Here is a 22,490-nt window from a genome sequence, read left to right on the forward strand (position 1 = left end):
GTAGATATGTTTGTCAGATGTCAAGCTTCTTTGGGTCACAATGGTTAAGTGTGCGCTCCAGTTAACTGCATGTATCTCTTTGGTACCAGACCCTTGCACTTAAGTGGATTGCACTGTATTGCCATACTGGGACAAACCGAAGGTCCATCAAGCCCAGCATACTGTTTCCAACAGTAGCCAATCCAGGTCACAAGTACCTGGCAAGACCCAAAATAGTACAATACATTTTATGCTGCTTATCCTAGAAATAAGCAGCAGAGTTTCCCAAAGTCCATTTTAATATTGGTCTAAGCCATCCAAACCTTTTTTAAACCCCGCTAAGCTAACTGCTTTTACTACATTCTCTGGCAACAAATTCCAGAGTTTAATTACATATTGAATGAAGAAATATTTTCTCAGATTAATTTTAAATTTACTACTTTGTAGCTTCATTGTGTACCTCCTAGTCCTAGTATTTTTGGAAAGAATAAACAAGCTATTCATGTCTACCCATTCCACTCCACTCATTATTTTATAGACCTCTATCATACCTCTTTTCTCCAAGCTGAAGAGCCCTAGCCGTTTTAACATTTCCTCATAGGGAAGTTGTCCCATCCCCTTTATCATTTTCGTCATCCTTCTCTGAACCTTTTCTAATTCCACTATATCCTTTTTGAGATGCAGTGACCAAAACTGAACATAATATTCGAGGTGCGGTCGCACCATGGAGCGATACAAAGGCATTATAATGTCCTCATTTTTGTTTTCCATTCCTTTCCTAATACCTAACATTCAATTCATTTCAATTTCTTAGCCACCGCAGCACATTGAGCAGAGGGTTTCAACATATTATCAACGATGATGTCTAGATCCCTTTCCTGGTCTGTTACTCCTAATGTGGAACCTTGCATTACATAGCTATAATTCAGGTTCCTTTTTCCCACATGCATCACTTTGCACTTGCTCACATTAAACGTCATCTGCCTTTTAATGCTGAGTCTCCCAAGGTCCTCTTGCAATTTAACAACTTTGAATAACTTTGTGTCATCAGCAAATTTAATTCCTTCACTAGTTACTCCCATCTCTAGATCATTTATAAATATGTTAAAAAGAAGCGGCCCCAGCACAAACCCCTGGGGAACCCCACTATCTACCCCTCTTCTGTGAGAATACTGAACATTTAACCCTACTCTCTGTTTTCTCTCTTTTAACCAGTTTTTAATCCAGAATAGGACACTACCTCCTATCCTATGACTATCCAATTTCTTCTGGAGTCTTTCATGAGGTAATTTGTCAAACACCTTTTGAAAATCCAGATACACAATATCGACCGACTCAACTTTATCCACGTTTGTTCACCCCTTCAAACAATATCTTTAAGAATTGATGCAAGAATGGCAAATGTGTGGGAACTCTTCAGTCTAAAGGCCAGACAAGCAGACTTCCTCAGTAAAGACTCTACGAAGCCAGTGGACAGTCACCCCAATGTAAAATTTCTCATGGAATGACTAGCAAGTCTGTTGTGGTAGAGATATTTCTCTGCTCACCAAGAATTGCTACCAGCTTCAGCTTTATCTTTGTTTTAAAGTGACCAAAGTCATCACTGTTCTATTTGGCTGGAGACCAGTAACCAGTTCAACAAACACAGGCAACTCCACTGTTCTGATAGGTTATACTCACTGAACAGCAAAATTTAAGATGAAATGATCCACTGTTTACATGAAAAGGTTTGCAACAGCAAAATCCTGTTCCTAGTTTTGCTATTTCATTTGGTTTACTGAGGAATCATCATTTTCATCACCCTTCCACTTTTACTATTTACTTTTAATTGCAAGCATCAGATGTAACTGAGTAAAAGAAGTAAAAATTGGTAAAATTATTACTTCAGTGAAAGAAAAAGTAACAAGTTATCTTGTACTTCTTTATAAGTAAAAGTAAAAAAACTATTACTTAAGTACAGTAACTAGTTACACTTAGTTACTATACAACATGAAACACAGTACCTATGAACATATGTGGTGGGATTGTGGGATCAGTCAGTCATTCTGGAAGACGGTTTAGAAACAAATCAAAACTTGGACAGGGGTAGAGTGGCCTTTAGAGCCCATGATCTGTTTATTAGGTATTTTACCTGGAGTTCTAGCTCATGAAGCAAAAGATAGTACTCACCTTGTTGTAAGCTGCTAAAATGACATTTGCAAGAGCCTGGAGGGAGCCTCAAGGCCCTACTTACAAAGTATGGGTGCAAATTCCTTAAAGCAATGAAGAAATAAGACAAAATTTCAGCCTCTTTAAAGAGACAGAGCGACTCATTGTAAAGAAATGGGCCCAGGTCACTTGACATGTTGCTTGGTTTGTTCTTTCTGCACTTGACTTGATATACTCTGATAAGTACTGAATTGATTTGATATTATATTCCTTTGGTATGGCTTTATCCAAAAAAGCAGGTAAAGGATGAAGCTCTTTTCTTTTGACCTGCAAATCTGTCTCTGTCCTGTAGGTCTTGACAACTACTCAGGAGCCATTTATCCCCGAAGTTGATGACTCATGTCCAACAGATATCTTCTTTGTTTGTATGCATAGTCATCAACGATGTGCTTCTGAAAAAACTACACACAGCTCAGAATACGGCTGCCAGGCTCATTTATGGTGCATCTAGATTTGAAAGTACAAGACGTCTGCGAGAGAAACTGCACGGGCTTCCTGTCAAAGACCGTATCGCTTTTAAAATTTGTGCACTGGTGCATAAAATCATCTATGGTGAAGCCCCCTGCATACATGGACACCCTAATCAACTTACCACCAAGGAACTCCCACAGATCCTCACGAACGTACTTAAACCTCAATTACCCAGTATATAATGGACTTAAATACAAAAGCACCTACGCATCAACTTTCTCCTACTCTAGCACTCATCTCTGGAATGATCTGCCTAAACTGGTGAAACTTACTACTGATCACCCTACTTTCAAAAAGCACCTTAAGACCTTTCTATTTGGCAAAGCGTACGCATCACTCCCGCCAGGCATCTCTACCTTCTGATCTGTCTTACCCCGGTGTCACATTACTCACCGCTGCTCTTTCTCTTTTACTTTACCTTGCTTTTGCCTTTTCCCCATTATACTTCTAGGACATTAATTGTTTGACCCCTGACATGCTGTGCTTTTATGTAGATTGTTGTAAGCCACATTGGGCCTGCCCATGGGTGGGAAATTGTGGGATATAAATGCTGTAAATAAATAAATATCGAATATGAGACGGAGGGAATGGGGAAATGGGAGGGATTATATTTTGTACAAAACTGCTTCTGTGGAAGTTTTGTTTGCTATTTTGAGATAACTGTCTTATGGTATGTGTTCTGGTTACAAAGTTTCTTTTTTTTTTAACTTTATTTTTATTAAGCTTGTTAACAAACATAATTTCAGATTTATGAATGATAATAAACAATTTGGAAATAAAAATTATATAGACAAGCAAATATTTTTTACGTTTCAAATAGTTATCGACCACAAGAATAAATCAATCAATCCAAGATGTAAGATTAATAATATAATCTAAAGGAAATAAACATACATTGTAAATTATATTAATGAAGCGTCACGTCCCCGAGTGATTCACTCCAAGGCTGTTAAACAGTGTACATATGGGATTAAACCACTACATTAACCTCTTCCCTAGTGATTAGAAATTCCTCTAGCTGTTTGGGGTAAAAAAATTGAAACACTTTAGATTGAAACACTATTCTACATACACAAGGAAATTTCAACAGGAAGGTAGCTCCTATTGCCACAGTTCTTGTGCGTAAAGCCAAAAAGGCTTTATGCCTCTTCTGAGTCTCTCTTGATAAGTCTGGGTATATTCTTATTTTTGACCCCCAAAAAACTGAATCCAAATGTCTTAAAGAAAGTCTCAGTACTGCATCCCGATCCATCTCCAAGGCAAATGAGACCAATAATGTTGCTCTTTTTGTTATAACGTCTAATGATGACTGCAAAAAGGTAGTCAGATTCATCACTGCACCACCTTGAGGAAATTTTTCTGATTCCATTCTAGAATCAGTTGGCAAATAAAACGCTCTAGTTATTGATGGTAGTGAATTTTCTGGCATACCCAATATTTCCACAAGATATTTTTTTACCATTTGTACAGGGGTAATAAGATGTGAACTAGGAAAGTTTATTAGTCTCAAATTAAGTCTCTTAGACTGATTTTCCAGATATTCCTGCCTTCAGGAAGTAAAGTTCTTATCTTTAATCAATGTTTGACCCACAAGTTCCATTTTTTGAGTTCTTTCAGTAAGAGATTTTACTTCTACAGCTTGTTTTTCAGTCTTTTGCAATTGAATTAATGCAGTTTCTGATAAAGTCTTAATGATTGTAGCATTTTTTGTTACCACAGATTGTAGGGAGGAATGTGAAGTAAAGGTTAAGTCCCGTGGAGGGGCATAATCAAACGAAAACGTCTATCTCCATGGGCGTTTATCTCCAAGAACGGGTCCGTGAAGGGGTGGACCGAACCGTATTGTCGAAAAAATTAGACGTCCATGTTTTATTCGACAATTTGTGAGCTGGGAGTTTTTGTTCTTCAGCGATAATGGAAAATGGAAGTGCCCAGCTCAAAAATGAATAAATCCAAGGCATTTGTTCGTGGGAGGGGCCAGGATTCGTAGTGCACTGGTCCCCCTCACATGCCAGGACACCAACCAGGCACCCTAGGGGGCACTTTTACAAAAATAAAAAAAAAGGTAAAAGAGCTCCCAGGTGCATAGCACCCTTATCTTGTGTTTTGAGCCCCCCAAATCCCCCTCAAAACCCACTGCCCACAAGTCTACACCATTACTATAGCCCTAAGGGGTGAAGGGGGGCACCTACATGTGGGTACAGTGGGTTTGGGGGGGGGGGGGGGTTGGACGACTAAGCATTAAGCAGCACAATTGTAACAGGTAGGGGGGATGGGCCTGGGTCCACCTGCCTGAAGTCCACTGCACCCCCTAACAACTGCTCCAGGGACCTGCATACTGCTGCCAGGGAGGTGGGTATGACATTTGAGGGTGAAAATAAAAAGTTGTGAAACATCATTTTTTGTGGTGGAGGCGGTTAGTGACCACTGGGGGAGTCATGGGAGGTCATCCCCGATTCCCTCTGTTGGTAATCTGGTCATTTAGGGGACTTTTTGGGGCCTTATTCGTGAAAAAACAGGGTCCAGGAAAAGTGCCCTAAATTCTAGCTAAAAATGCATACTTTTTTTCTATTATCGGCAAAAGGCGCCCATCTCTGTTCGGGTGATAACCATGCCCCAGTCCCGCCTTCACCACGCCTCCAACATGCCCCCGTGAACGTTGTACGCTTCCGTGATGGAGTGCAGTTGAAAACGTCCAAGTTCGGCTTTTGATTATACCGCGTTATTCATTTTTGTGAGATAAACGTCCATCTCCCGATTTAGGTCGGAACTTTGGGCGTTTTTCTCGTTCGATTATAAGCAGGATAGTGACCCTAGCGTCACCTACAGCTGGTTTTTCCATTTTCTCCAATGTTAATTCAGGAAGGGGTGCTTTAGCAGCATTTTCCAGAATACTCACTGTCTGTGCAAGCAGTACAGGAGCTGATGTCGCTTCTGGAGCTCCCAAACTGTCGTCCCTCTGATCTCCCCTTGTCTCCAAAGGGCTCCCTCCCTGCAGACTGCTCTCCACTGGGGGTTGGACCTGCAGGGCTCCTCTGGAGAGCTGGCTTCCTGGTTGTGGAGGAGCTGCATGTTCGATGGGGCTGAGAGAAGCCCCATCTACACTGTCGGCCGACGCAGAAGCCCCAGCCTCAGGTACCGGAGTAGAAATCTGCCCGGGACCCAGTGCGACTGCAAAATCTTCCATCTTAGCCTGCCGAAGTTTACTTGTCCTGTCAGGGAGAGAGGGAATCTCTCTGACTTTGCCTCTCCTTTTCCCCATTCTGGGGTTCAGGTAAGGAGCAACTTGCTGGCGTTTGCAAAGAAGAGTGAGACGCGTCTGGTAACACTTCTCATACCGTCGCCATCTTGGATCCTTCTTGTGTTGTTTCAAGTCTGGTTACAAAGTTTCAATAGAAATTAAATAATAAAAAAACAAACAAATGAGCAGTTGTAGGAATTTGAAAAAGAGGTACAGATGGTGTGGTGTATCTCACTGTCTTCCTCTCTTCTACACTTCTCCCCCATCTATTCCCTTCTCTCTGACCTTTCTAAATTGTCCTCCAACTCCACCACCCCCAAGCTTACTCTCCTTCTCTACATTCTCATTTCTCCGTCTTCCTCCAAGGTTCTTCTCCACCTCTTCTCATTCCCTGGCATGCTCCTCTTCATTTTCTCCTGAAGACTCCTGTGTTATTCTCTCCTAACAGGGCTCTCTCTGTCTTCTTCTGCCCTTAGATTTCCGCCCTATCTGCCCACCACCCCTCCACCCCCAATTCCTCTCCATCTTTCTGCTCCTTTCCCTCTGCTTCCTCCACTTTCTCTTCATCAGGTCTTGGATGTGCATCAGCAGGCACCCAAGAAGTAAGAGTTGCATTCCTTGACCTTTGGGTTATTAATGACAGCTGCATCACTTGAAATGTGAGGAAGAATGAAGACAGAAGCAGTGGATGCAAAGTCAAATATGGAAAGAAAACCCACTCAGTTGAAAATGAAGGCTAAGAAGACCTATGTTCCATGTTCCCTCCTATAATGAAGATCAATAATCAGATGAGGCTCAGGTTAGACTTTCCAACACAGGTGGCTGCCAGGGGCAGATGCTTCAAGTACTCAGCCACATAATTAACGTAAGCCTGCCACTATCACTGGATGTGGTGATCTTGCATGGTACTGTCCTTCTTTCACCCTCATGCAACATTGAGGGGGACCCCACCTAGGCCTACCACAATTCAAGGCTTTGGAGGGTTAGATCTACCACTGAAGAGACTGACTGTCCCTTTCCCTTCCAACCATATATAGCTAATATTAAGATATGTCCTACCTTAGAAGGAATGCTTCCCTTCCACCATCTCTAAACCAGGAGCTGATGAGTCAGGTCACAGGCATCCATCAGTCTGGTAACACTCTCCCCATTAGGGATTACTGATTAATTTATAGATGTTTTCTTCATAAAACAGGCCTCATGGGCCCTGATGCTTTCCTACTGCACCCATGAACTGAGTTTGAATCTCTCACTGGGATTTTTGTCAGGTAACTAGTCTCTGGCCAATTCAGCCATTCGTCTACTTCTGGTCAATAAGGCCTCAATTCTGTAAATGGTGTCCAAATTTGGGCACCAAAAAAAATATGCGCTAAGCGCTATTCTATAAATGGTGCTCCAAATTGGGTGCTATTTATAGAATAGAGCTTAGTGCTGGGATCTGCACCCAGTTTTGGATGCAAGGATTTATACCAACTGAACCCTGGTGTAAATCTCTGCACTTAAATTAGGTGCCAATCCCCTGAATTCTACAACATTGTGTGCAATTTCCTGGAATGCCCCTTACCTGCCCATGCCTCTCCCATGGCCACACTTCCTTTTTGGATCCACATAGAAAAGTTTATATACACACCCTTATAGAATAGCAACTATAAAGATGGGCACATAAATTCCAATTATTGCAAATTAGCACCAATAATTGATAGTGCCCAATTATCAGCACTAATGGGCTCATTAAGTAATTAATACATAATTTGGGAGTGTGCCCAAATTTGCACATGCAATTTTCAGCACTATATATAGAATTAGGGTGTAAATTAATACCCGACTTTAACTTGAGGAGTAAAGTTGACTGGAAAAAGAAATAGAAAACCACCCCACTAATATTCTGCCAAGAAACTGTCATTCAAGTGGCAGCCCCCATAAGTCATTCACAACTTACATACAAGGAACAACCTTTATCTTTTATTTCCTTCATAAATGCTCTAATAGTATCTCACCTGTGGTCGGAGAGGCTCAAATCCTATGTATTCATCATTTGGAATGATTGATGAGATTACCTATCAAGTTCAAGAATAGGAATTACATTACAACATAAATCTGTCTCAACTTTCATCCAATCGGACAGCTCCTCCTGCCCACAATCTATGTATGATACAGCTATGGCTATCTTGGCATGTTCTATTCCTGCAAGGGCGATTCCTATTTGTTGGCATTTAATAAATTGTTTTAAGGGGCCAATAATATGCCATTCTCACATGGCTAGTGGAGGATATGTGAGTTGCCCTTCTTAAACCATAAGAGGTATTCCAAAAGAAGCTTATTGCTATAATAAAGCTAATGGGATACTGCAGCTGATTGGCTGCAGGATTCTATGAGATGCTAGCTTCCACAAAGCACATCAAAAGCATTACATCCCTGATGAACAACATATCAAAAGAGTGAGAGTAATGCTTTCACCATCTGTGGAAGGTACAAAATGATAGAACTCTAGAATTAGGGGGTAATTTTATAAATTATCCCCTAACTCCGTACCCACACCTGCTCGTCTTTCATACATTCATAAAAAGTGAACATGGGGTGGGGGGCAGTGGCAACTCAGGGATACTGCCACCAGCTGCAGAGCTTGGAGATTTCTGGCTGCTGGACTGGAGGAGGAGGTCTTCAGTTTGCTGGGTCTGGGGGATCCCCCACCAGATCAATTATTTATATTTTGCATTCAGGTGGGGAGAAAATTTGGTGTCCACCCATTTTGGGTTCAAGCCCTCTCCCTCTCCCAAATCAGCCATCTGGCTATGTGACTGAATACAATAGAAAAACCATCTGTGATGCACATATCCCAAAGCTAACATATTCCAGTTAATAAATTCGAAATAAAACACTTTTTTCTGCCTCTGTTGTCTGGATGTTTATAACTGGTCACTCCCACTGTACATACAGGCAAATATTCCTGCATGTATTTTAGAAAAGGCTCTACTGTGGCAGATCCTTTTCTAAAATACTACCAGAGCTGGACATGCCTCAATTTCAAATCATATTCCAGCAGACAAAACGGGTGGGATTGGGGGGGGTGACATGTCTAGAATAGAAATGGATCTTTAGATTGGGATGTTTGGAACCTGCTGGACTTAATACATACATTGACTGGAGGTTTTCCTGTGATGTATGAATTATTGATTGGTTGCTGTACTGACCGCATCCTTTTAGTGGGGTGCCATTTTGAATTTGTTTGTAGCAGTGCTGAGTGTATGCTCTTAATTACCGGTTGATAGTTTAAGAGTTCTTTTTTATGTACTATACTGCCATGAATTTGGGGAGCTTCTTCTCACTTTTTTGTTTTATCTTCTACAGCATTTTCCACTCCTGTGTTTTGTGGAAGTCTCTCCTGAAGAAGCGATCTCGTGAAATGGACAATTCCATTGAGAATGAAACGAGCTTTCATGTGAAAAGATAAGTGCTAAACGGTGGATGCTGGGACTTTACAAAAACTGAAACGATAAATGACAACTGATTTAAAAAAATAAAAATGTGTTTTGATTAAAGAGGAGGTTTTTTTAGACTGGTGATGTGTCTAACATAAGGCTCTTTAGCTTGTTTATATTTCAGCCATGAACAGTCACTGAAGTCTTTTTCTCCTCATATTATTTTGAGTGTGTTTGAAGACCTGTTGCTTTACCCACTATTTGGGCTTTAATTGTGTAACTTAGTGGGGTTATTGGCCTATTGTTTTTGGTCTATTTCAATATTCTATCTAATGTAAATTGGGGCTGCACAGGTGCAGTTGAAATACTACCTAATAGGTCACAGCACTAGACAAATAATCTTGTGAGAAGAGAGAATAATTTAACTTCTTTTCTAAGCATTTGACTCTCTGGGGTAAGCCATATTGAGAACAGTGTGATATATAAATTTGCCTGTTTCTAAGAGTGTTTTTAAGAGAAGGCAGTTTCTATCCTAGTCATGACCTGCAGTTCATTATATACCTTTGTTTGCTGATCTGTATGACTAATGAGCTCAGAACACTGCTTTATGGTTCATTTATATTGCCTGTTGTAAACAGGGCCCTTACCTTTGGTTTACCTAAGAAATCCTTAGAATTCAACTGTTCAACTTCCTGCTTACGAGGCCGGAAAATTTCCCCTTGTGGCACCTGCAGGGGCTCCAGGAAAAGATGATTCTACAAATGAGACCAAAGACAGTCTATGACTTTGTATTCTAGTGTCACCAGCACATGCCCCCCCCCCCCTTCAATTACAAACCTATAAATTCTTGTGACAATTCTGAGCTCCTCATATCTACAGTGAACAAATATATCCATGTCTCAGCATCTAAGAAATTAAAATTTTTCTGTCTGAAGACAAGCAGGCCAATAAGTCCCAAGAGGCAATGGGCTAGATCCAGAACTCGCTTTAGCATGGAGCCATGTGGTCACCATCCCCAAACCTAACTGCTCTAAAAGATAAAGGCCTCCACCAACATTCTAATGACCTACCACATTTTCTAGGGATGTGCAGGGAAAAAGTTTTGTTCTATTTAGTTTCCCATGTCATTTGTAGGATTATTTTGTTTTGTTATGTTTTATTTTTAATTTTCATTTCAGGAGCAATGTCATTAATAGTGCATACTGTTTACACTATTAAAAAATAGTCCGCACCTTTTGTAAATAATGCACACTATTAACAACACAAGGAGAATAGCACAATTTCAGTTTTTTCCCCATTGTTTCAGGTTAAACATATCATGATATATTTAATTAACATTTCCCATTTATTTTACATGAATGCACCTCCCTAGTTTCAGCTATCTCCTAGTTTGAACCGTAGTCTCACACAGAGCCCGACCAAAACCAGGATCTTCAGTTTCTGCTGCCCCCTTCTAGACCTACCTTGTTATTGGTGGGTAGTGGGCACAGGAGCCTCCCCACTTGTTTCTATGCACAGGGCCAGTGTTAGACATGCTGGGGCCCAGGGCAGAAATTAAGGGACCCTCAATCCCCTATCCTCCCTGTCCCCTCCCTTGATTTCCCCACCCACCAGAACTGGATTTTTAAAATTTATGGCACACATGCGCATGCGCTGCTGCTCCTGCCTTCCCACGCGGAGTCCGATGCAACAGCTGACTCCGAGCCTGCCCTGCGCCGACTGACACCTAGAATCAGTGCCTGCCCTGCCCCTACTGCTGCTGCTCTAGCATGTTACTGCTGCCCGCCGGGAAAGGGAACATCACAGAGCTGCTGAGGCCCTCAGCTCACTCACACAATGCTTGGCTTAGCCGCTCTCAACGTCGTTCCTCCTCCTCAGCCCCAGGGGTCGCCCCCCCTTGAGCACACACAGTGCAGGTCGGCACGGTGTTTCTTTGGCAGGCACCAGAGAGTGCACTGCAGTATAGACTGCCTGAGCCCAGCTGTCGACGACGCTGGGACGTGGAGCCTCTCGGCCTCACTCAGCTTCAGCTGAGCTCTTCTTGACTGAGTCTGACGATAAAGGTGCTGGCTGTGTGTGTGGTGGGGAATCTGGACTGGGCCTCTGCCTGGGGACAGAAATGGTTTTTCCTCCGCGGCACTAGCTGTTTTGTTAAAGCTAAAAATATAATTCTCAGGGAGGAGACATTGGACAGGAGGGGGTGGGGGGGTTAACTTATAGATTGCAATCGATGGACAGGAGGGGGGGTAGACAGCCCTTTTTTTTGCCCATAAAAAAGGGGGAGACACTGACAGACAGACACACACACACACACTCACTCTCTCTCTTCTTCTTCTGCCATAAAATAAATTTAAAAAGGGGGACATAATGGAAATAAAATACACTGTGTGTGGTGTGGGGGGAGGGCAGACCAAGATAGTCAAAAGAAGAGGGGTCATCAAGGGAAGCAAGAGGGAGATTTCAGAGGGGGGAAGCAAGGGAGACCCACAGAGGGGGGGGGGGGCAGGGAAGCAAGGGGTGAAAACAGGAGATGGGGTGTTCCTACCTAGTTCCAGTTGGATAGGCAGTGCCTTAAAAGTTGGAGGACAAAGATTGTTTTCTTTTTTACTTATTTGATAGCTTTTAATTTATTCGAAAGCTTCCCATATTTAGATATTGTGACAAGGCTACAGCCCAGTTGTACAAAATGAAGCAGCAAAACCCTGAACTACATCTCCCAGAATGCGTTTCCAGTCCCAGCAGGGGGAGCCCAGGGGATAGGCAAACTGGCCATATACCATCTCTGACCACAAGAGGGAGGGAGAAGGAAGAAGCCCAGTTCCCCTGGACCCGCAATCAGAATATCATGCCTCCCACCTGTAAGAGGGAGGGGTGGGGTGAGAAGCAGGAGGAGGATTGGATGGATTGGGTGGAAGAGGGGGTTAATGAGGCTGAGCAAGGGGGAAGAAAGCAGAATGGAATGGGAGCTTGAGAGTCCTGAGGAGCACAGCACCTGAAGGTTTGCAAACCTACATTGCTTTGGGAATTTATTTTGATTTAAACCCTACTTAAATAGGGAAGCCTGTTTTCTTCTGTGGAACCTGTTTGCCTTGGGGGGAAACCCTGAATGTTGGAAAGTTTGCTGGAGGAATTACAAGCCTGTTTGAAACCTGATTATTTTGAGAAACTCTGTTGAATTTGAAAGGCTTGTTTATGAAGGAGGCCTGCCGGGTGGGAAGAGGGGAAAGCCTGCTTGGGGGGGCAAGTACTGTTTGTGTGCTATTGACTTTGACCAAAAAGGAGGGATTTCAAAAGGACTATTGAATCCCCCTCAGGGAGTGGGGCAGAGTCTTTGTGTTTAGTGGGCTGATGTACTAAGCAAGGCAGAACCGCCCTGCCGGAGAAGCCCTAACCCAGGGCTCTGGAGTGAAGTTTGGTTATTAACCTGACAAATAAAGGAATGTTTTGAAGTATCCCCTGGTGGCAGTTTTGTGAAGATCTGGCTATTCGCGGGAGGCGGTTTCCTCCCCCATACTGGAGCAGCGGGCCCGTTTACAATATAAATATCATGAAATAAAAATTGAACATCACTAAAACAGCTTAAAACTTATAGCTGGTAGAAACCGCAGTTATAATATCTGTATTTTGTGCTCATTTTTCTACACTGTTCTGTACTATACAGAGATGGCAAAATTTCAGTGAGAATATCCTGTTTCTTGATCTTAACTGTTGCTGTAATCTGCCTTTGGGACACCCAATGTTATAAAGATGGAATATGCTGAAATTAAATGGAAGTAAAATTAAACTCTTCTTTCATTGTGACGCATGGAATCACATCTGCATCTTTCTGATGTCTGTGTTGGTGACCCTTTACTAGGTGAAAACATCTCTGCACAAATACAGGGTGTGAGGGGGAGTCCCTATAGCCTTCTTGATGTCGGACTTGAGGGGCTAGGACTCCTAGGAGGAGGCAAGGGAAACAAGGAGTCTGCATAGGTGGGGCAACCTGGACAATATTTTTGGAGAAGACTGACACATTGCACAATAAAGTGGAAACGAATCTGAGGTTTATATTGAGTTACTATCCCAGGGTGGGCAACCTGTGATCTACCATTTAATTTTGTGCAGCCTGTGAGACTATGGAAAGAAAAGGGCCCACACAAAAGTCATTAACCAGAGTTTTGATGATTTTAGCCACTCATGAAGTTTGTTTCCATCATTTTGGGTGCGTGTGTTTCTGCATGTGCCTAGACCAATGGTTCTTAACCAAGGAAGTGTGTTGTGGACCAGCAGCATGCATTGCTCTCTCTACCTTGGCAGAGTACAGGAGCACTCCTGCTGCTGCTAGAATCGTGGTTGAAGAGCACAGGTCTGCTGGTGAAACACAGCAGAGGGGTCAGCTCCAGTGGCCCCAGTGCTCCACTCTTCAATCATGAAACTGACAACACTAGCAGCAGGCGTGTGAGACCGATGGCAGTGGTATTGGAGCACTCCTGAAGTCTTCTCCATAAAGTAGAAAACAGCACATTGACACAGAGGCCACAGGGTCCATACAAATGCTACATGATTAATCCATTTCAACCCCTTCTGAGTTCCGACACAAACTTCTTGTTGGTGTGGATATCAGAACTGCAGTGCACATGAGGTCCAAGAAGACCCTGCACTGCTTTTCCCTTGAAGCATATCATATGTGGATTTATTCAAAGAAATTGTTGTCTAGATATGTATTGGTTGGTTTGGGATTCAACTTTATCATTCTTGAGTTTACCTTTTTAAGGACTTTGATTCGCACACTGTCTATAATATCTTTCTCCTCCACCAGGGAGTTACATGTGCTCGTACGGTTTCCTGTGGTTTCCAGATTGACTTACAGTAGTCCGCGTTTGTGGTCACTTCAAAAACTTTGTATCTGAAGTTGATTAACATTTTAAACAATGAGTTCAAGCAATGCAAAAAAGAAATTTTCCGGATGGCATAGAGTGAAACTTAAAGCCGACAAGGACCATGAAAAAGAACTAGCTAAGTGTCAGCGCATTGATGATTTTTTTCATCGAGCTAGCTCTCAACATGTTGGTGCTGCTATTCCTAACAATTGTGAAGCAATTCAAGCACAAACTGATGCTGCTGGTGGCTCAAGTGAACACTATGTAAACACTGAGTCTGAGAGTGATATTCATAATGAAAATGAGGAAGAAGCAGCTTGGTCTATGAATTCCAACATATCAATTTCTGCTCGAAGTGGCACCAGCTTATCCTGTGGAGAACTGCCTGATAGCACTTTTTTCCCATCAAATGATGATAGTGAAAATGAAGAAAGAATAGTAGAACCTAACTCTGATCCATTTGACAGTGAAAACAAGGAAGAAGAGGAAACCACATTTAGCACAGTACTTTGTGAACTTATTGATACAAAAGTGGACTTTCCAACAGATCCATATTTATTTTGAAATAAATCCATCACACCTCCTCTGATACGAGCATTACTCCAACAGGATCCTTGTCAACCAGGACTGAAAAAGAACTTTGTATTTCCTAAGGGCAAAGATGGGCGGCACTTTAGTATGTTATGGTACAAAAGAAAACATGAGAAATGTGGCCATGAAACTGATAGACAGTGGTTAGTATATTCTCCCACATCAAATGCAATGTTTTGCTTCTATTGTTGGTTATTCTCAGGTGCTTCATGTTCAGATCACCGTACATGGAGCAATCCTAAAAAGGGTTGCAAAAAGTTTAACAAGGGCATTGACAAAATTGAAAAGCATGAAAAGTGCGAGAGTCATAGAAAAGCAGAGAAAGACTTTTCTTACTAGATTTCATCTGTTAAGAGATAAAACTGTTCTTGCAAAACTTGTAGCTGCAGAAAAGAAAAAATAGAACAAAACAGAATGCTTCTGAAGCATATTATTGATGTAGTTTTATTCCTTGTAAAGCAAGGATTACCGTTTCATGGTCATCGTGAGCATAGAGGTTTGGCTGGTTGTGGAACGAATGAGGGGAATTTTTTGGAACTGATTAAATTGTTAGCTAAACATGATACACTCCTTAGCCAGAATTTGTTAATGGGTGATTGAAATGCAACATACCTAAGCCCTGACATACAAAATGATCTCATACATTCCCTTTCGTCATAAGTTATAGCACTGATTGTCAATGAAATCAAGGCTGCAAAATATTTTGCTATGATTATTGACTCCACCATTGATATCAGCCGAATGGATCAGTTTTCATTATCATTACGGTATGTAACAAAATCTGGTGATGCTGTTGAACACTTTGTCCAGTTCATTGAATTGCCAGGAGCAAGTGCAGAAATTTTTTTTTAATGTTCTCATGTCTGCTATAAGTAAGTGAGATATCTGGTCTTCAAATGAGAATTAAGGAAGTTTCTCCCTATGCTTTGTTTACACATTTCTGTGCTCACAATCTAAATCTTGTTTTAATTGACTCTGTAAATTCAAGTGTTCAGAATAGAATATTCTTTTTTTTTTTTCCGGAAGCTTACCTCGCTTTTCAATCCTCAAATAAGAGCAACGCAAACAAATTGTTTGCATTATCATTGAAGAAATGATCTGATACGAGATGGGCGAGTAGGAAATCAGCCATAGAAGCAGCCATACAAAATTTGCCTGCTCTAGTTGTTGCCTTACAACGAATTGTGGATGGAGAGATAAAAAAACTGCACATCTAAACAGCTAGCTGAAGGAAAAGGTATTCTTGCAACGCTACGCACATACAAGTTTGTGGTCTTCCTTGTGTTTTGGGGAAAGCTGCTACAAAAGACTTTTACACTGTCTACATACTTACAGAAAAGTACCACTGACATATTAACAGCATCTCACTTGATCCAGCTTTATCACACAGACTTAACTAACATGCGCAATGACTATGAAAAGGAATTTAAAGAAATTGAACGGGAGGCTACTGAGCTAGCATTAAAGTGTGGTATAACTACACAGTATAAAGCACAGAGAGTACAAAAAGGAAAAGGTTTCATGAGGAACTTGCTGATGATGAAGTGATTTCTGATGCTAGGAAGCATTTCTTGGTGGAGTCATATTTGGTCTCCTTGGACAGAGTTCTTACAAGTACCCAGGAGAGGTTCCAACATTTTCAGGAGGTGGCATCCAAATTTACTGTGCTTGATCCTACACATTTTGATTCTGAAGAGGATGATGCCAGATTACAAGTCCTTGCACACCAGTATGCCTCTGTTCTTGATGGCGCAAGTATAATTCTGGAAGAATTCAGCTCCTTTAAAGGCTTGATGAAAAAATTTTCAGATCCTACCCTAAACACGGCTAGCAGTAGTGAAGAGGAAATTAACATAAATACTGTACTCAAGTTCATGATCGCTAATGATATGTGCTCAATATATCCAAACATTACTACACTTTACCAGATCTTTTTAACATTGCCCATAAGCAGTGCTTCTGCAAAGGTCTTTTAGCCGCCTAAAGCTGATAAAATCTTATTTGCATTCTGTCATGAGTGAGGACAGACTATCCAGCTTAGCTCTTCTGTCAATAGAAAGGGAGCTCGCTGAAGCAATTGATTACAACACTGTGATTGATCATTTTTCCAGGATGAGGCCTAGGCGCAAAAGGTTTTGTTAAAGTTTGTTTACTTCATTCATTATAGCATCCCAAAGTTATAGGCATAGCACTGAATAAAATCTAGTATTGAAACTTGAACAGTACTTACTTGGTCTGTACAAGTCTTTATCTGCTGTCATCTACTGTGTTATTATTTTAGGGCCTGATATTCAGAAAATAAGAAATGTTCAACTTTGTTTATTGAAGTTTGTTTTTTTTTCTCTCTGTTTTAAGAAGCATAATGCAAAACTTAGTTGTAAGTTGATAAAGTGTCTTTAAGTTTCAATAAAAAGATATCGGCATAAACATATGCTTTATATTTATTAACCTGTATTTCTGTAAATTCAGATTCAGTACTGTACCGGCACTGTCACTAAATCCACCTCAGCATTTTACTAACTGCAGCCTATTGTAAGAAATTCCACTTCACAGTACACAAATGCCAACGTCTTGCCATGCTAATATAGGCTGCAAGTGTAAAAAATATTTCTTTGGTCTATGTTTCTATTTGTGTTTTCACTTGGCTGCCACTTGGCAGTACATTGTAAAAAGGTCAGAGAAATTCCTATTTGGTTGTTACCTTTATAAGAGAGTCAGAGCCTAGGTACATTCCCCTTGGAAAATGTGCTAATCCTAATGAGACTCTAAAGCAGCCACCAGTGTCCCCTAGGCTTGGGGCGCATTAGCAGTGCCTTGACATTTCTAGGAATGTCTAGTTGCATCTTCTCTGCTGTGGGATGCTATGGCCAGCCTACCCTTCTGGCGCCTATTTTACAAAAGTCTGCTCCCCCAGACGTCAAAACCTAGCTACGCCTCTGCCACCCACCATTACTACCACACATAAAACAACTTTAAATGACTTGTTCACACACAAAACACAGACAGACCTACACCAAATACAGAACAAGGGAATCACACATTAGAAATATGAACACAAAAACAGAACTGGGAACCCCAAGAAGTTAAACTCAGCAAGTACTGCAACACTGAAGAAATAAAAATAGAAATGCACCTCATTTTGTACTGAACACAATCAGTGGTGTAACCACGAAGGGGGGGGGGGGGGATTAGACACCTCCCCAAAATTAACATCTCCCTTGCTGTGACTGGTGGGGCTCCCCAAGCCTCACTAGCTGATGACCATCTTCTTCTCCTCAGGTCCGGCGACCAGAACTCTCCAAGCTCTGCAGCTAGCAGCAGTATTTCAGAGTTGCTGATGCTGCTCCACACCCACACCTGCTCGTCTTTCACACATTCATAAAAACTGAACGTGCATGGGGGGGGGGGGGGGGCAGTGGCAACTCGGGGATACTGCCACCAGCTGCAGAGCTTGGAGATGTCTGGCTGCTGGACTGGAGGAGGAGGTCTTCAGTTTGCCATGTCTGGGGGATCCCCCACCAGATCAATTATTTATATTTTGCATTCAGGTAGGGAGAAAATTTGGTGCCCATCCATTTTGGGTTCAAGCCCCCTCCCCTTTACCAAATCAGCCATCTGGCTAAGCCACTGAATACAATAGAAAAATCATCTGTGATGCACATATCCCAAAGCTAACATATTCCATTTAATAAATTCAAAATAAAACACTTTTTTCTACCTTTGCTGTCTGGACATTTTGTTTTCCAACATCTTGGTCCCAGTTTCTCTTTTTCTGCTTTCTTGTCTGACTTCTGCTAATTCTCTTTCCAGTATCTGCTGTCCACTTTTATTTTCTCTTCTCTCATGTTCCATTCCCTCCCTACACCTAGTCTCTAACATATTGATTTTTCCCTTTCAGCTATTTCCTCCCCTTTTTTTCCTTTTCTGCCTCTGTCCACTCAAATGTCACTCTCTCACACACCCATCTCCTTTTTAATTTTCAATTACCTATCAATTTTCCATCTCCTCCCTCCCCACCATCCCTGGAACCACCATCTCTCCCTTTCTCTTCGCAACTGTCCTCTTATTCATTATCTCTCTCTCCCTCCCTCCCCACCACTCCCAGGTCCATCATCTCTTCCTTTCTCGTCCCAACTGCCCTCCCATCCAGTATCTCTGTCCCCCTCCCTCCGCACCCCGGGTACAACTTCTCTCTCTCTCTCTTGCCTCCCAACCATTCTATTGTCCACTATCTCTCTCCCTATCCTCTGTTACCAAGCCCATTATTTCTTCTGGACTTCAGGAAAATCCACTGCTTATTTCTAGGATAAGCAGCATAAAATGTAATGTACTATTTTGGGATTTTTCCAGGTACTTGTAACCTGGATTGGCCACTGTTGGAAACAGGATGCTGTGCTTGATGGACCTTGATGGACGTTCTGTCTTGTCTTTTGTTGGTGAGCCCTTAGGTCCCGCAAGGCCCAGAAGGACCTCAGAGGACAGCCGTGCAACCCCGAATCTTCACCCGCGGCGGCCGCCGTTCACCAAGGGTTGAGCCCCCAGCTGCAGGCGGCCAGCAGGACTGCTGGAACCACGGGGTTGACGGACTGACCTGGCTAGTAGTCCACACACACAGTCTTAGGATAGCGGCTAGCAATCCTGTAGAATATCAGCACAGTCTTAGGATAGCGGCTAGCAAGGGCGGCTAGCAATCCTGTAGAATATCAGCACAGTCTTAGGATAGCGGCTAGCAAGGGCGGCTAGCAATCCTGTAGAATATCAGCACAGTCTTAGGATAGCGGCTAGCAAGGGCGGCTAGCAATCCTGTAGAATATCAGCACAGTCTTAGGATAGCGGCTAGCAAGGGCAGCTAGCAATCCTGTAGAATATCGCGCCATCCCGCCCTCAGAACGAAAAGCCACCAATCCGGCCCCAGGAAGTTAGCAGCGTCCCTGGATAGGCTCTGCCCGACCTACAGGCGGAGTCATTCCCCGGGTTCGCCAATCAGGGGCGCCGTAGGTGGAGCGTCAGAGCCTCCTGGCTCAGACGCAAGTGAGACGTCGGCTCCGGCGCCGCCATGTTGGCCGGCGCGAACCTCCTCCCGACCGCCCCCTCCTATGAGACCGGCGTTCCCTCCAGTGGCCGCCGATCCCGGTCCGACCTGCCAGGCCCGCGGCCACGCCGGCTCCTCCGCGGGACCTCTCTGACCGTCCTTCGGTGCTGTGGAGGCCGCGTGCTCCCGCTCCCCACCACGGGAGCACAGGTATGGGTGTGAGACGCCACGCGGAACGCGACAGTATCCCCCCCGGATGCCCCCCCTTCCCCGGGGCTAGGTTTAAGGGGAAACTGTGCGTGGAAAGTTCTGACCAACTCTGGAGCATGTACGTTGGCCGCGGGTTCCCAGGAGTTGTCTTCGGAACCAAAGTGCTTCCAGGACAGTAAATAGTATAGCCTTCCCCGCCGCCTCTTTGAGTCTAGAATGTCCTCCACTTCATACTCCAGATCAGGATCTGCTTCTGGAACCACGGTTTCCTGCCCTTGTGGATGCCATCTGGAACCCCGGAAACTCTTTAACAAGGAGATATGGAAAGCATTATGCACCCGTAGAGTACTCGGTAACCGCAACCGGTATGTCACTGCTCCAATCCGCGATTGGATAGCAAATGGCCCAATGTACCGGGGTCCCAACCTCCGTGAGGGTACTCGGAGTCGTAGGTGTTTTGTGCTTAGCCATACCTTTTGCCCCGGCTGTAGCACTGGAGCGGGTCGCCGGCGACGATCCGCAAAGGACTTGTACTTGGCAGCTGTCCTCTGCAACTGTTCCCGTGCCATCTCCCAGGCCCCTTGCAGGCCCTTTAAAGTTTGAGTAACCATGGGTGTAGGAGATTCAGAAGGGAAGGGTGCTGGAAGCCGGGGGTGTCGCCCATATATCAAGAAGAAGGGAGAGTTTCCCGAGGCCGAGTGATCACTGTGGTTATAGGCAAACTCGGCCCATGGAAGCAAGGAGGCCCAGTTATCTTGACGCTTATTGACGAAAGCCCGCAAAAACCCCTTCAAGGTTTGGTTAATCTGTTCGACCATCCCGTTGGTCTGGGGGTGGTATGCCGATGAAAAGTGGGTTTCAACCCCCAAGGCTGCACACAAGGCTCTCCAAAAGCGTTAGGTAAACTGTGGTCCACGATCGCTGATGATTCGGATGGGCAGCCCATGAAGCCGGAAAATGTGTTGAATGAAGTGTTAGGCTAAGGCGGCCGCCGATGGAAGTCCTGGCAGAGGAACGAAATCGGCCATCCGGGAAAAACGGTCAGCCACAACCCAAATCACAGTGTGTCCCCGGGTTCTGGGAAGGTCGGTGATGAAATCCATTGACAACTCCTTCCAGGGGGCTGTCGGCACAGGCAGCGGTTGCAAGTCCCCCACGGGGTGCCCGATTACAGGCTTGGTCCGGGCGCAGACAGGGCAAGTTGTGACGAACTAGAGGATGCCTCTTCTCATCTGAGGCCACCGATACTGTCTTGAAATTAAACGGAGGGTCTTTTGGTATCCAAAATGCCCAGCCCATACGGACGAATGTCCCCATTGCATTACTTTTCTCCGATCGGAGGGCGGTACCAGTTCTTTCACTGGAACGACCCCCCCCCCCCCCCGCAGCCGCACTGAGACAGTGGGGGTCCAACATGGGATGAATTTCTTCCGTCTCCTCCAGAACCTCAAATGCTCTGGAGAGGGAGTCCGCCGGGGTATTCTGAGTCGCTGCCCGAAACACCAGTTGAAAGTGAAACCTGGCAAAAAATAACGACCACCGGGCCTGTCGGGGATTTAGCCGTTGGGCCTCTTGGAGGTACAAAAGATTCTTGTGGTCAGTGATCACCATAAACCGGTGCTCGGCTCCCTCCAGCAGATGTCTCCACTCTTGCAAGGCCAATTTCAATGCCAAGAGTTCTCTATCCCCCACCGTATAATTGCGTTCCGCTGGGGAAAATTTACGAGAGAAGAAGGAGCAAGGTTGGCGCCGACCTTTGGTGTTAACTTGAGAGAGGACCGCCCCTGCCCCCAAGGCGGAGGCGTCCACCTCTACAATAAATGGTTTCTCTGGATCCGGGGCTAACAGGATGGAGGCCGAGTTGAAAGCCTCCTTTACCTGACGGAATGTGGCTTGCCCCTCTGGTGGCCAGTCCCGTACATTCGCATGTTTTTTCGTGAGCGCGGTCAGCGGCGGGGTCAGTTGCGAATACTGAGGGATAAACTGCCGATAGTAGTTCGCGAATCCCAAGAACCGCTGTAGCGCTTTCAATCCCAACAGTTGAGGCCACTCCCGAATAGCGCGGAGTTTGTCAGGATCCATCCGCAACCCCCCCGGGTAACAGAATATGTCCCAAAAAGGGCAGAGACCGCTGATGAAATGCGCACTTACTGAGTTTGGCAAACAAGCGGTATCGCCGTAACCGCTGCAACACCGCACGAACATGGCTCACATGCTCTGCGGGATCCTTGGAGAAAATCAAGATGTCGTCCAAGTAGACAATCACCGTGGAGTTCAACAAATCCTCGAGCACAAAATTGATGAATCTTTGGAACACTGCAGGGGCGTTGCATAAGCCAAACGGCATTACCCGATATTCAAAATGCCCCTCATGAGTATTAAATACAGTTTTCCATTCGTCCCCCTGCCGGATCCGGACCAAGTTGTAGGCCCCCCGCAAGTCCAATTTGGTAAAGATCTGGGCTCCCTGCAGCCGG

General features: G+C 44.0%; 1 protein-coding gene across 1 annotated transcript in view; it reads right to left on the bottom strand.

The window, feature by feature from the left end:
• The window catches only part of NOXA1 (NADPH oxidase activator 1), a 590,376-nt gene that overhangs the window by 357,574 nt on the left and 210,312 nt on the right, over positions 1-22,490 (bottom strand). The window contains 2 exon segments of the mRNA XM_030206681.1: positions 7,897-7,956; positions 9,966-10,073. Of these exon segments, the coding sequence (XP_030062541.1) occupies positions 7,897-7,956; positions 9,966-10,073 (168 nt within the window).

This window comes from Microcaecilia unicolor, chromosome 6 (genome assembly GCF_901765095.1).
Source record: "Microcaecilia unicolor chromosome 6, aMicUni1.1, whole genome shotgun sequence".
In the NCBI taxonomy this organism is placed as follows: Eukaryota; Metazoa; Chordata; class Amphibia; order Gymnophiona; family Siphonopidae; genus Microcaecilia; species Microcaecilia unicolor.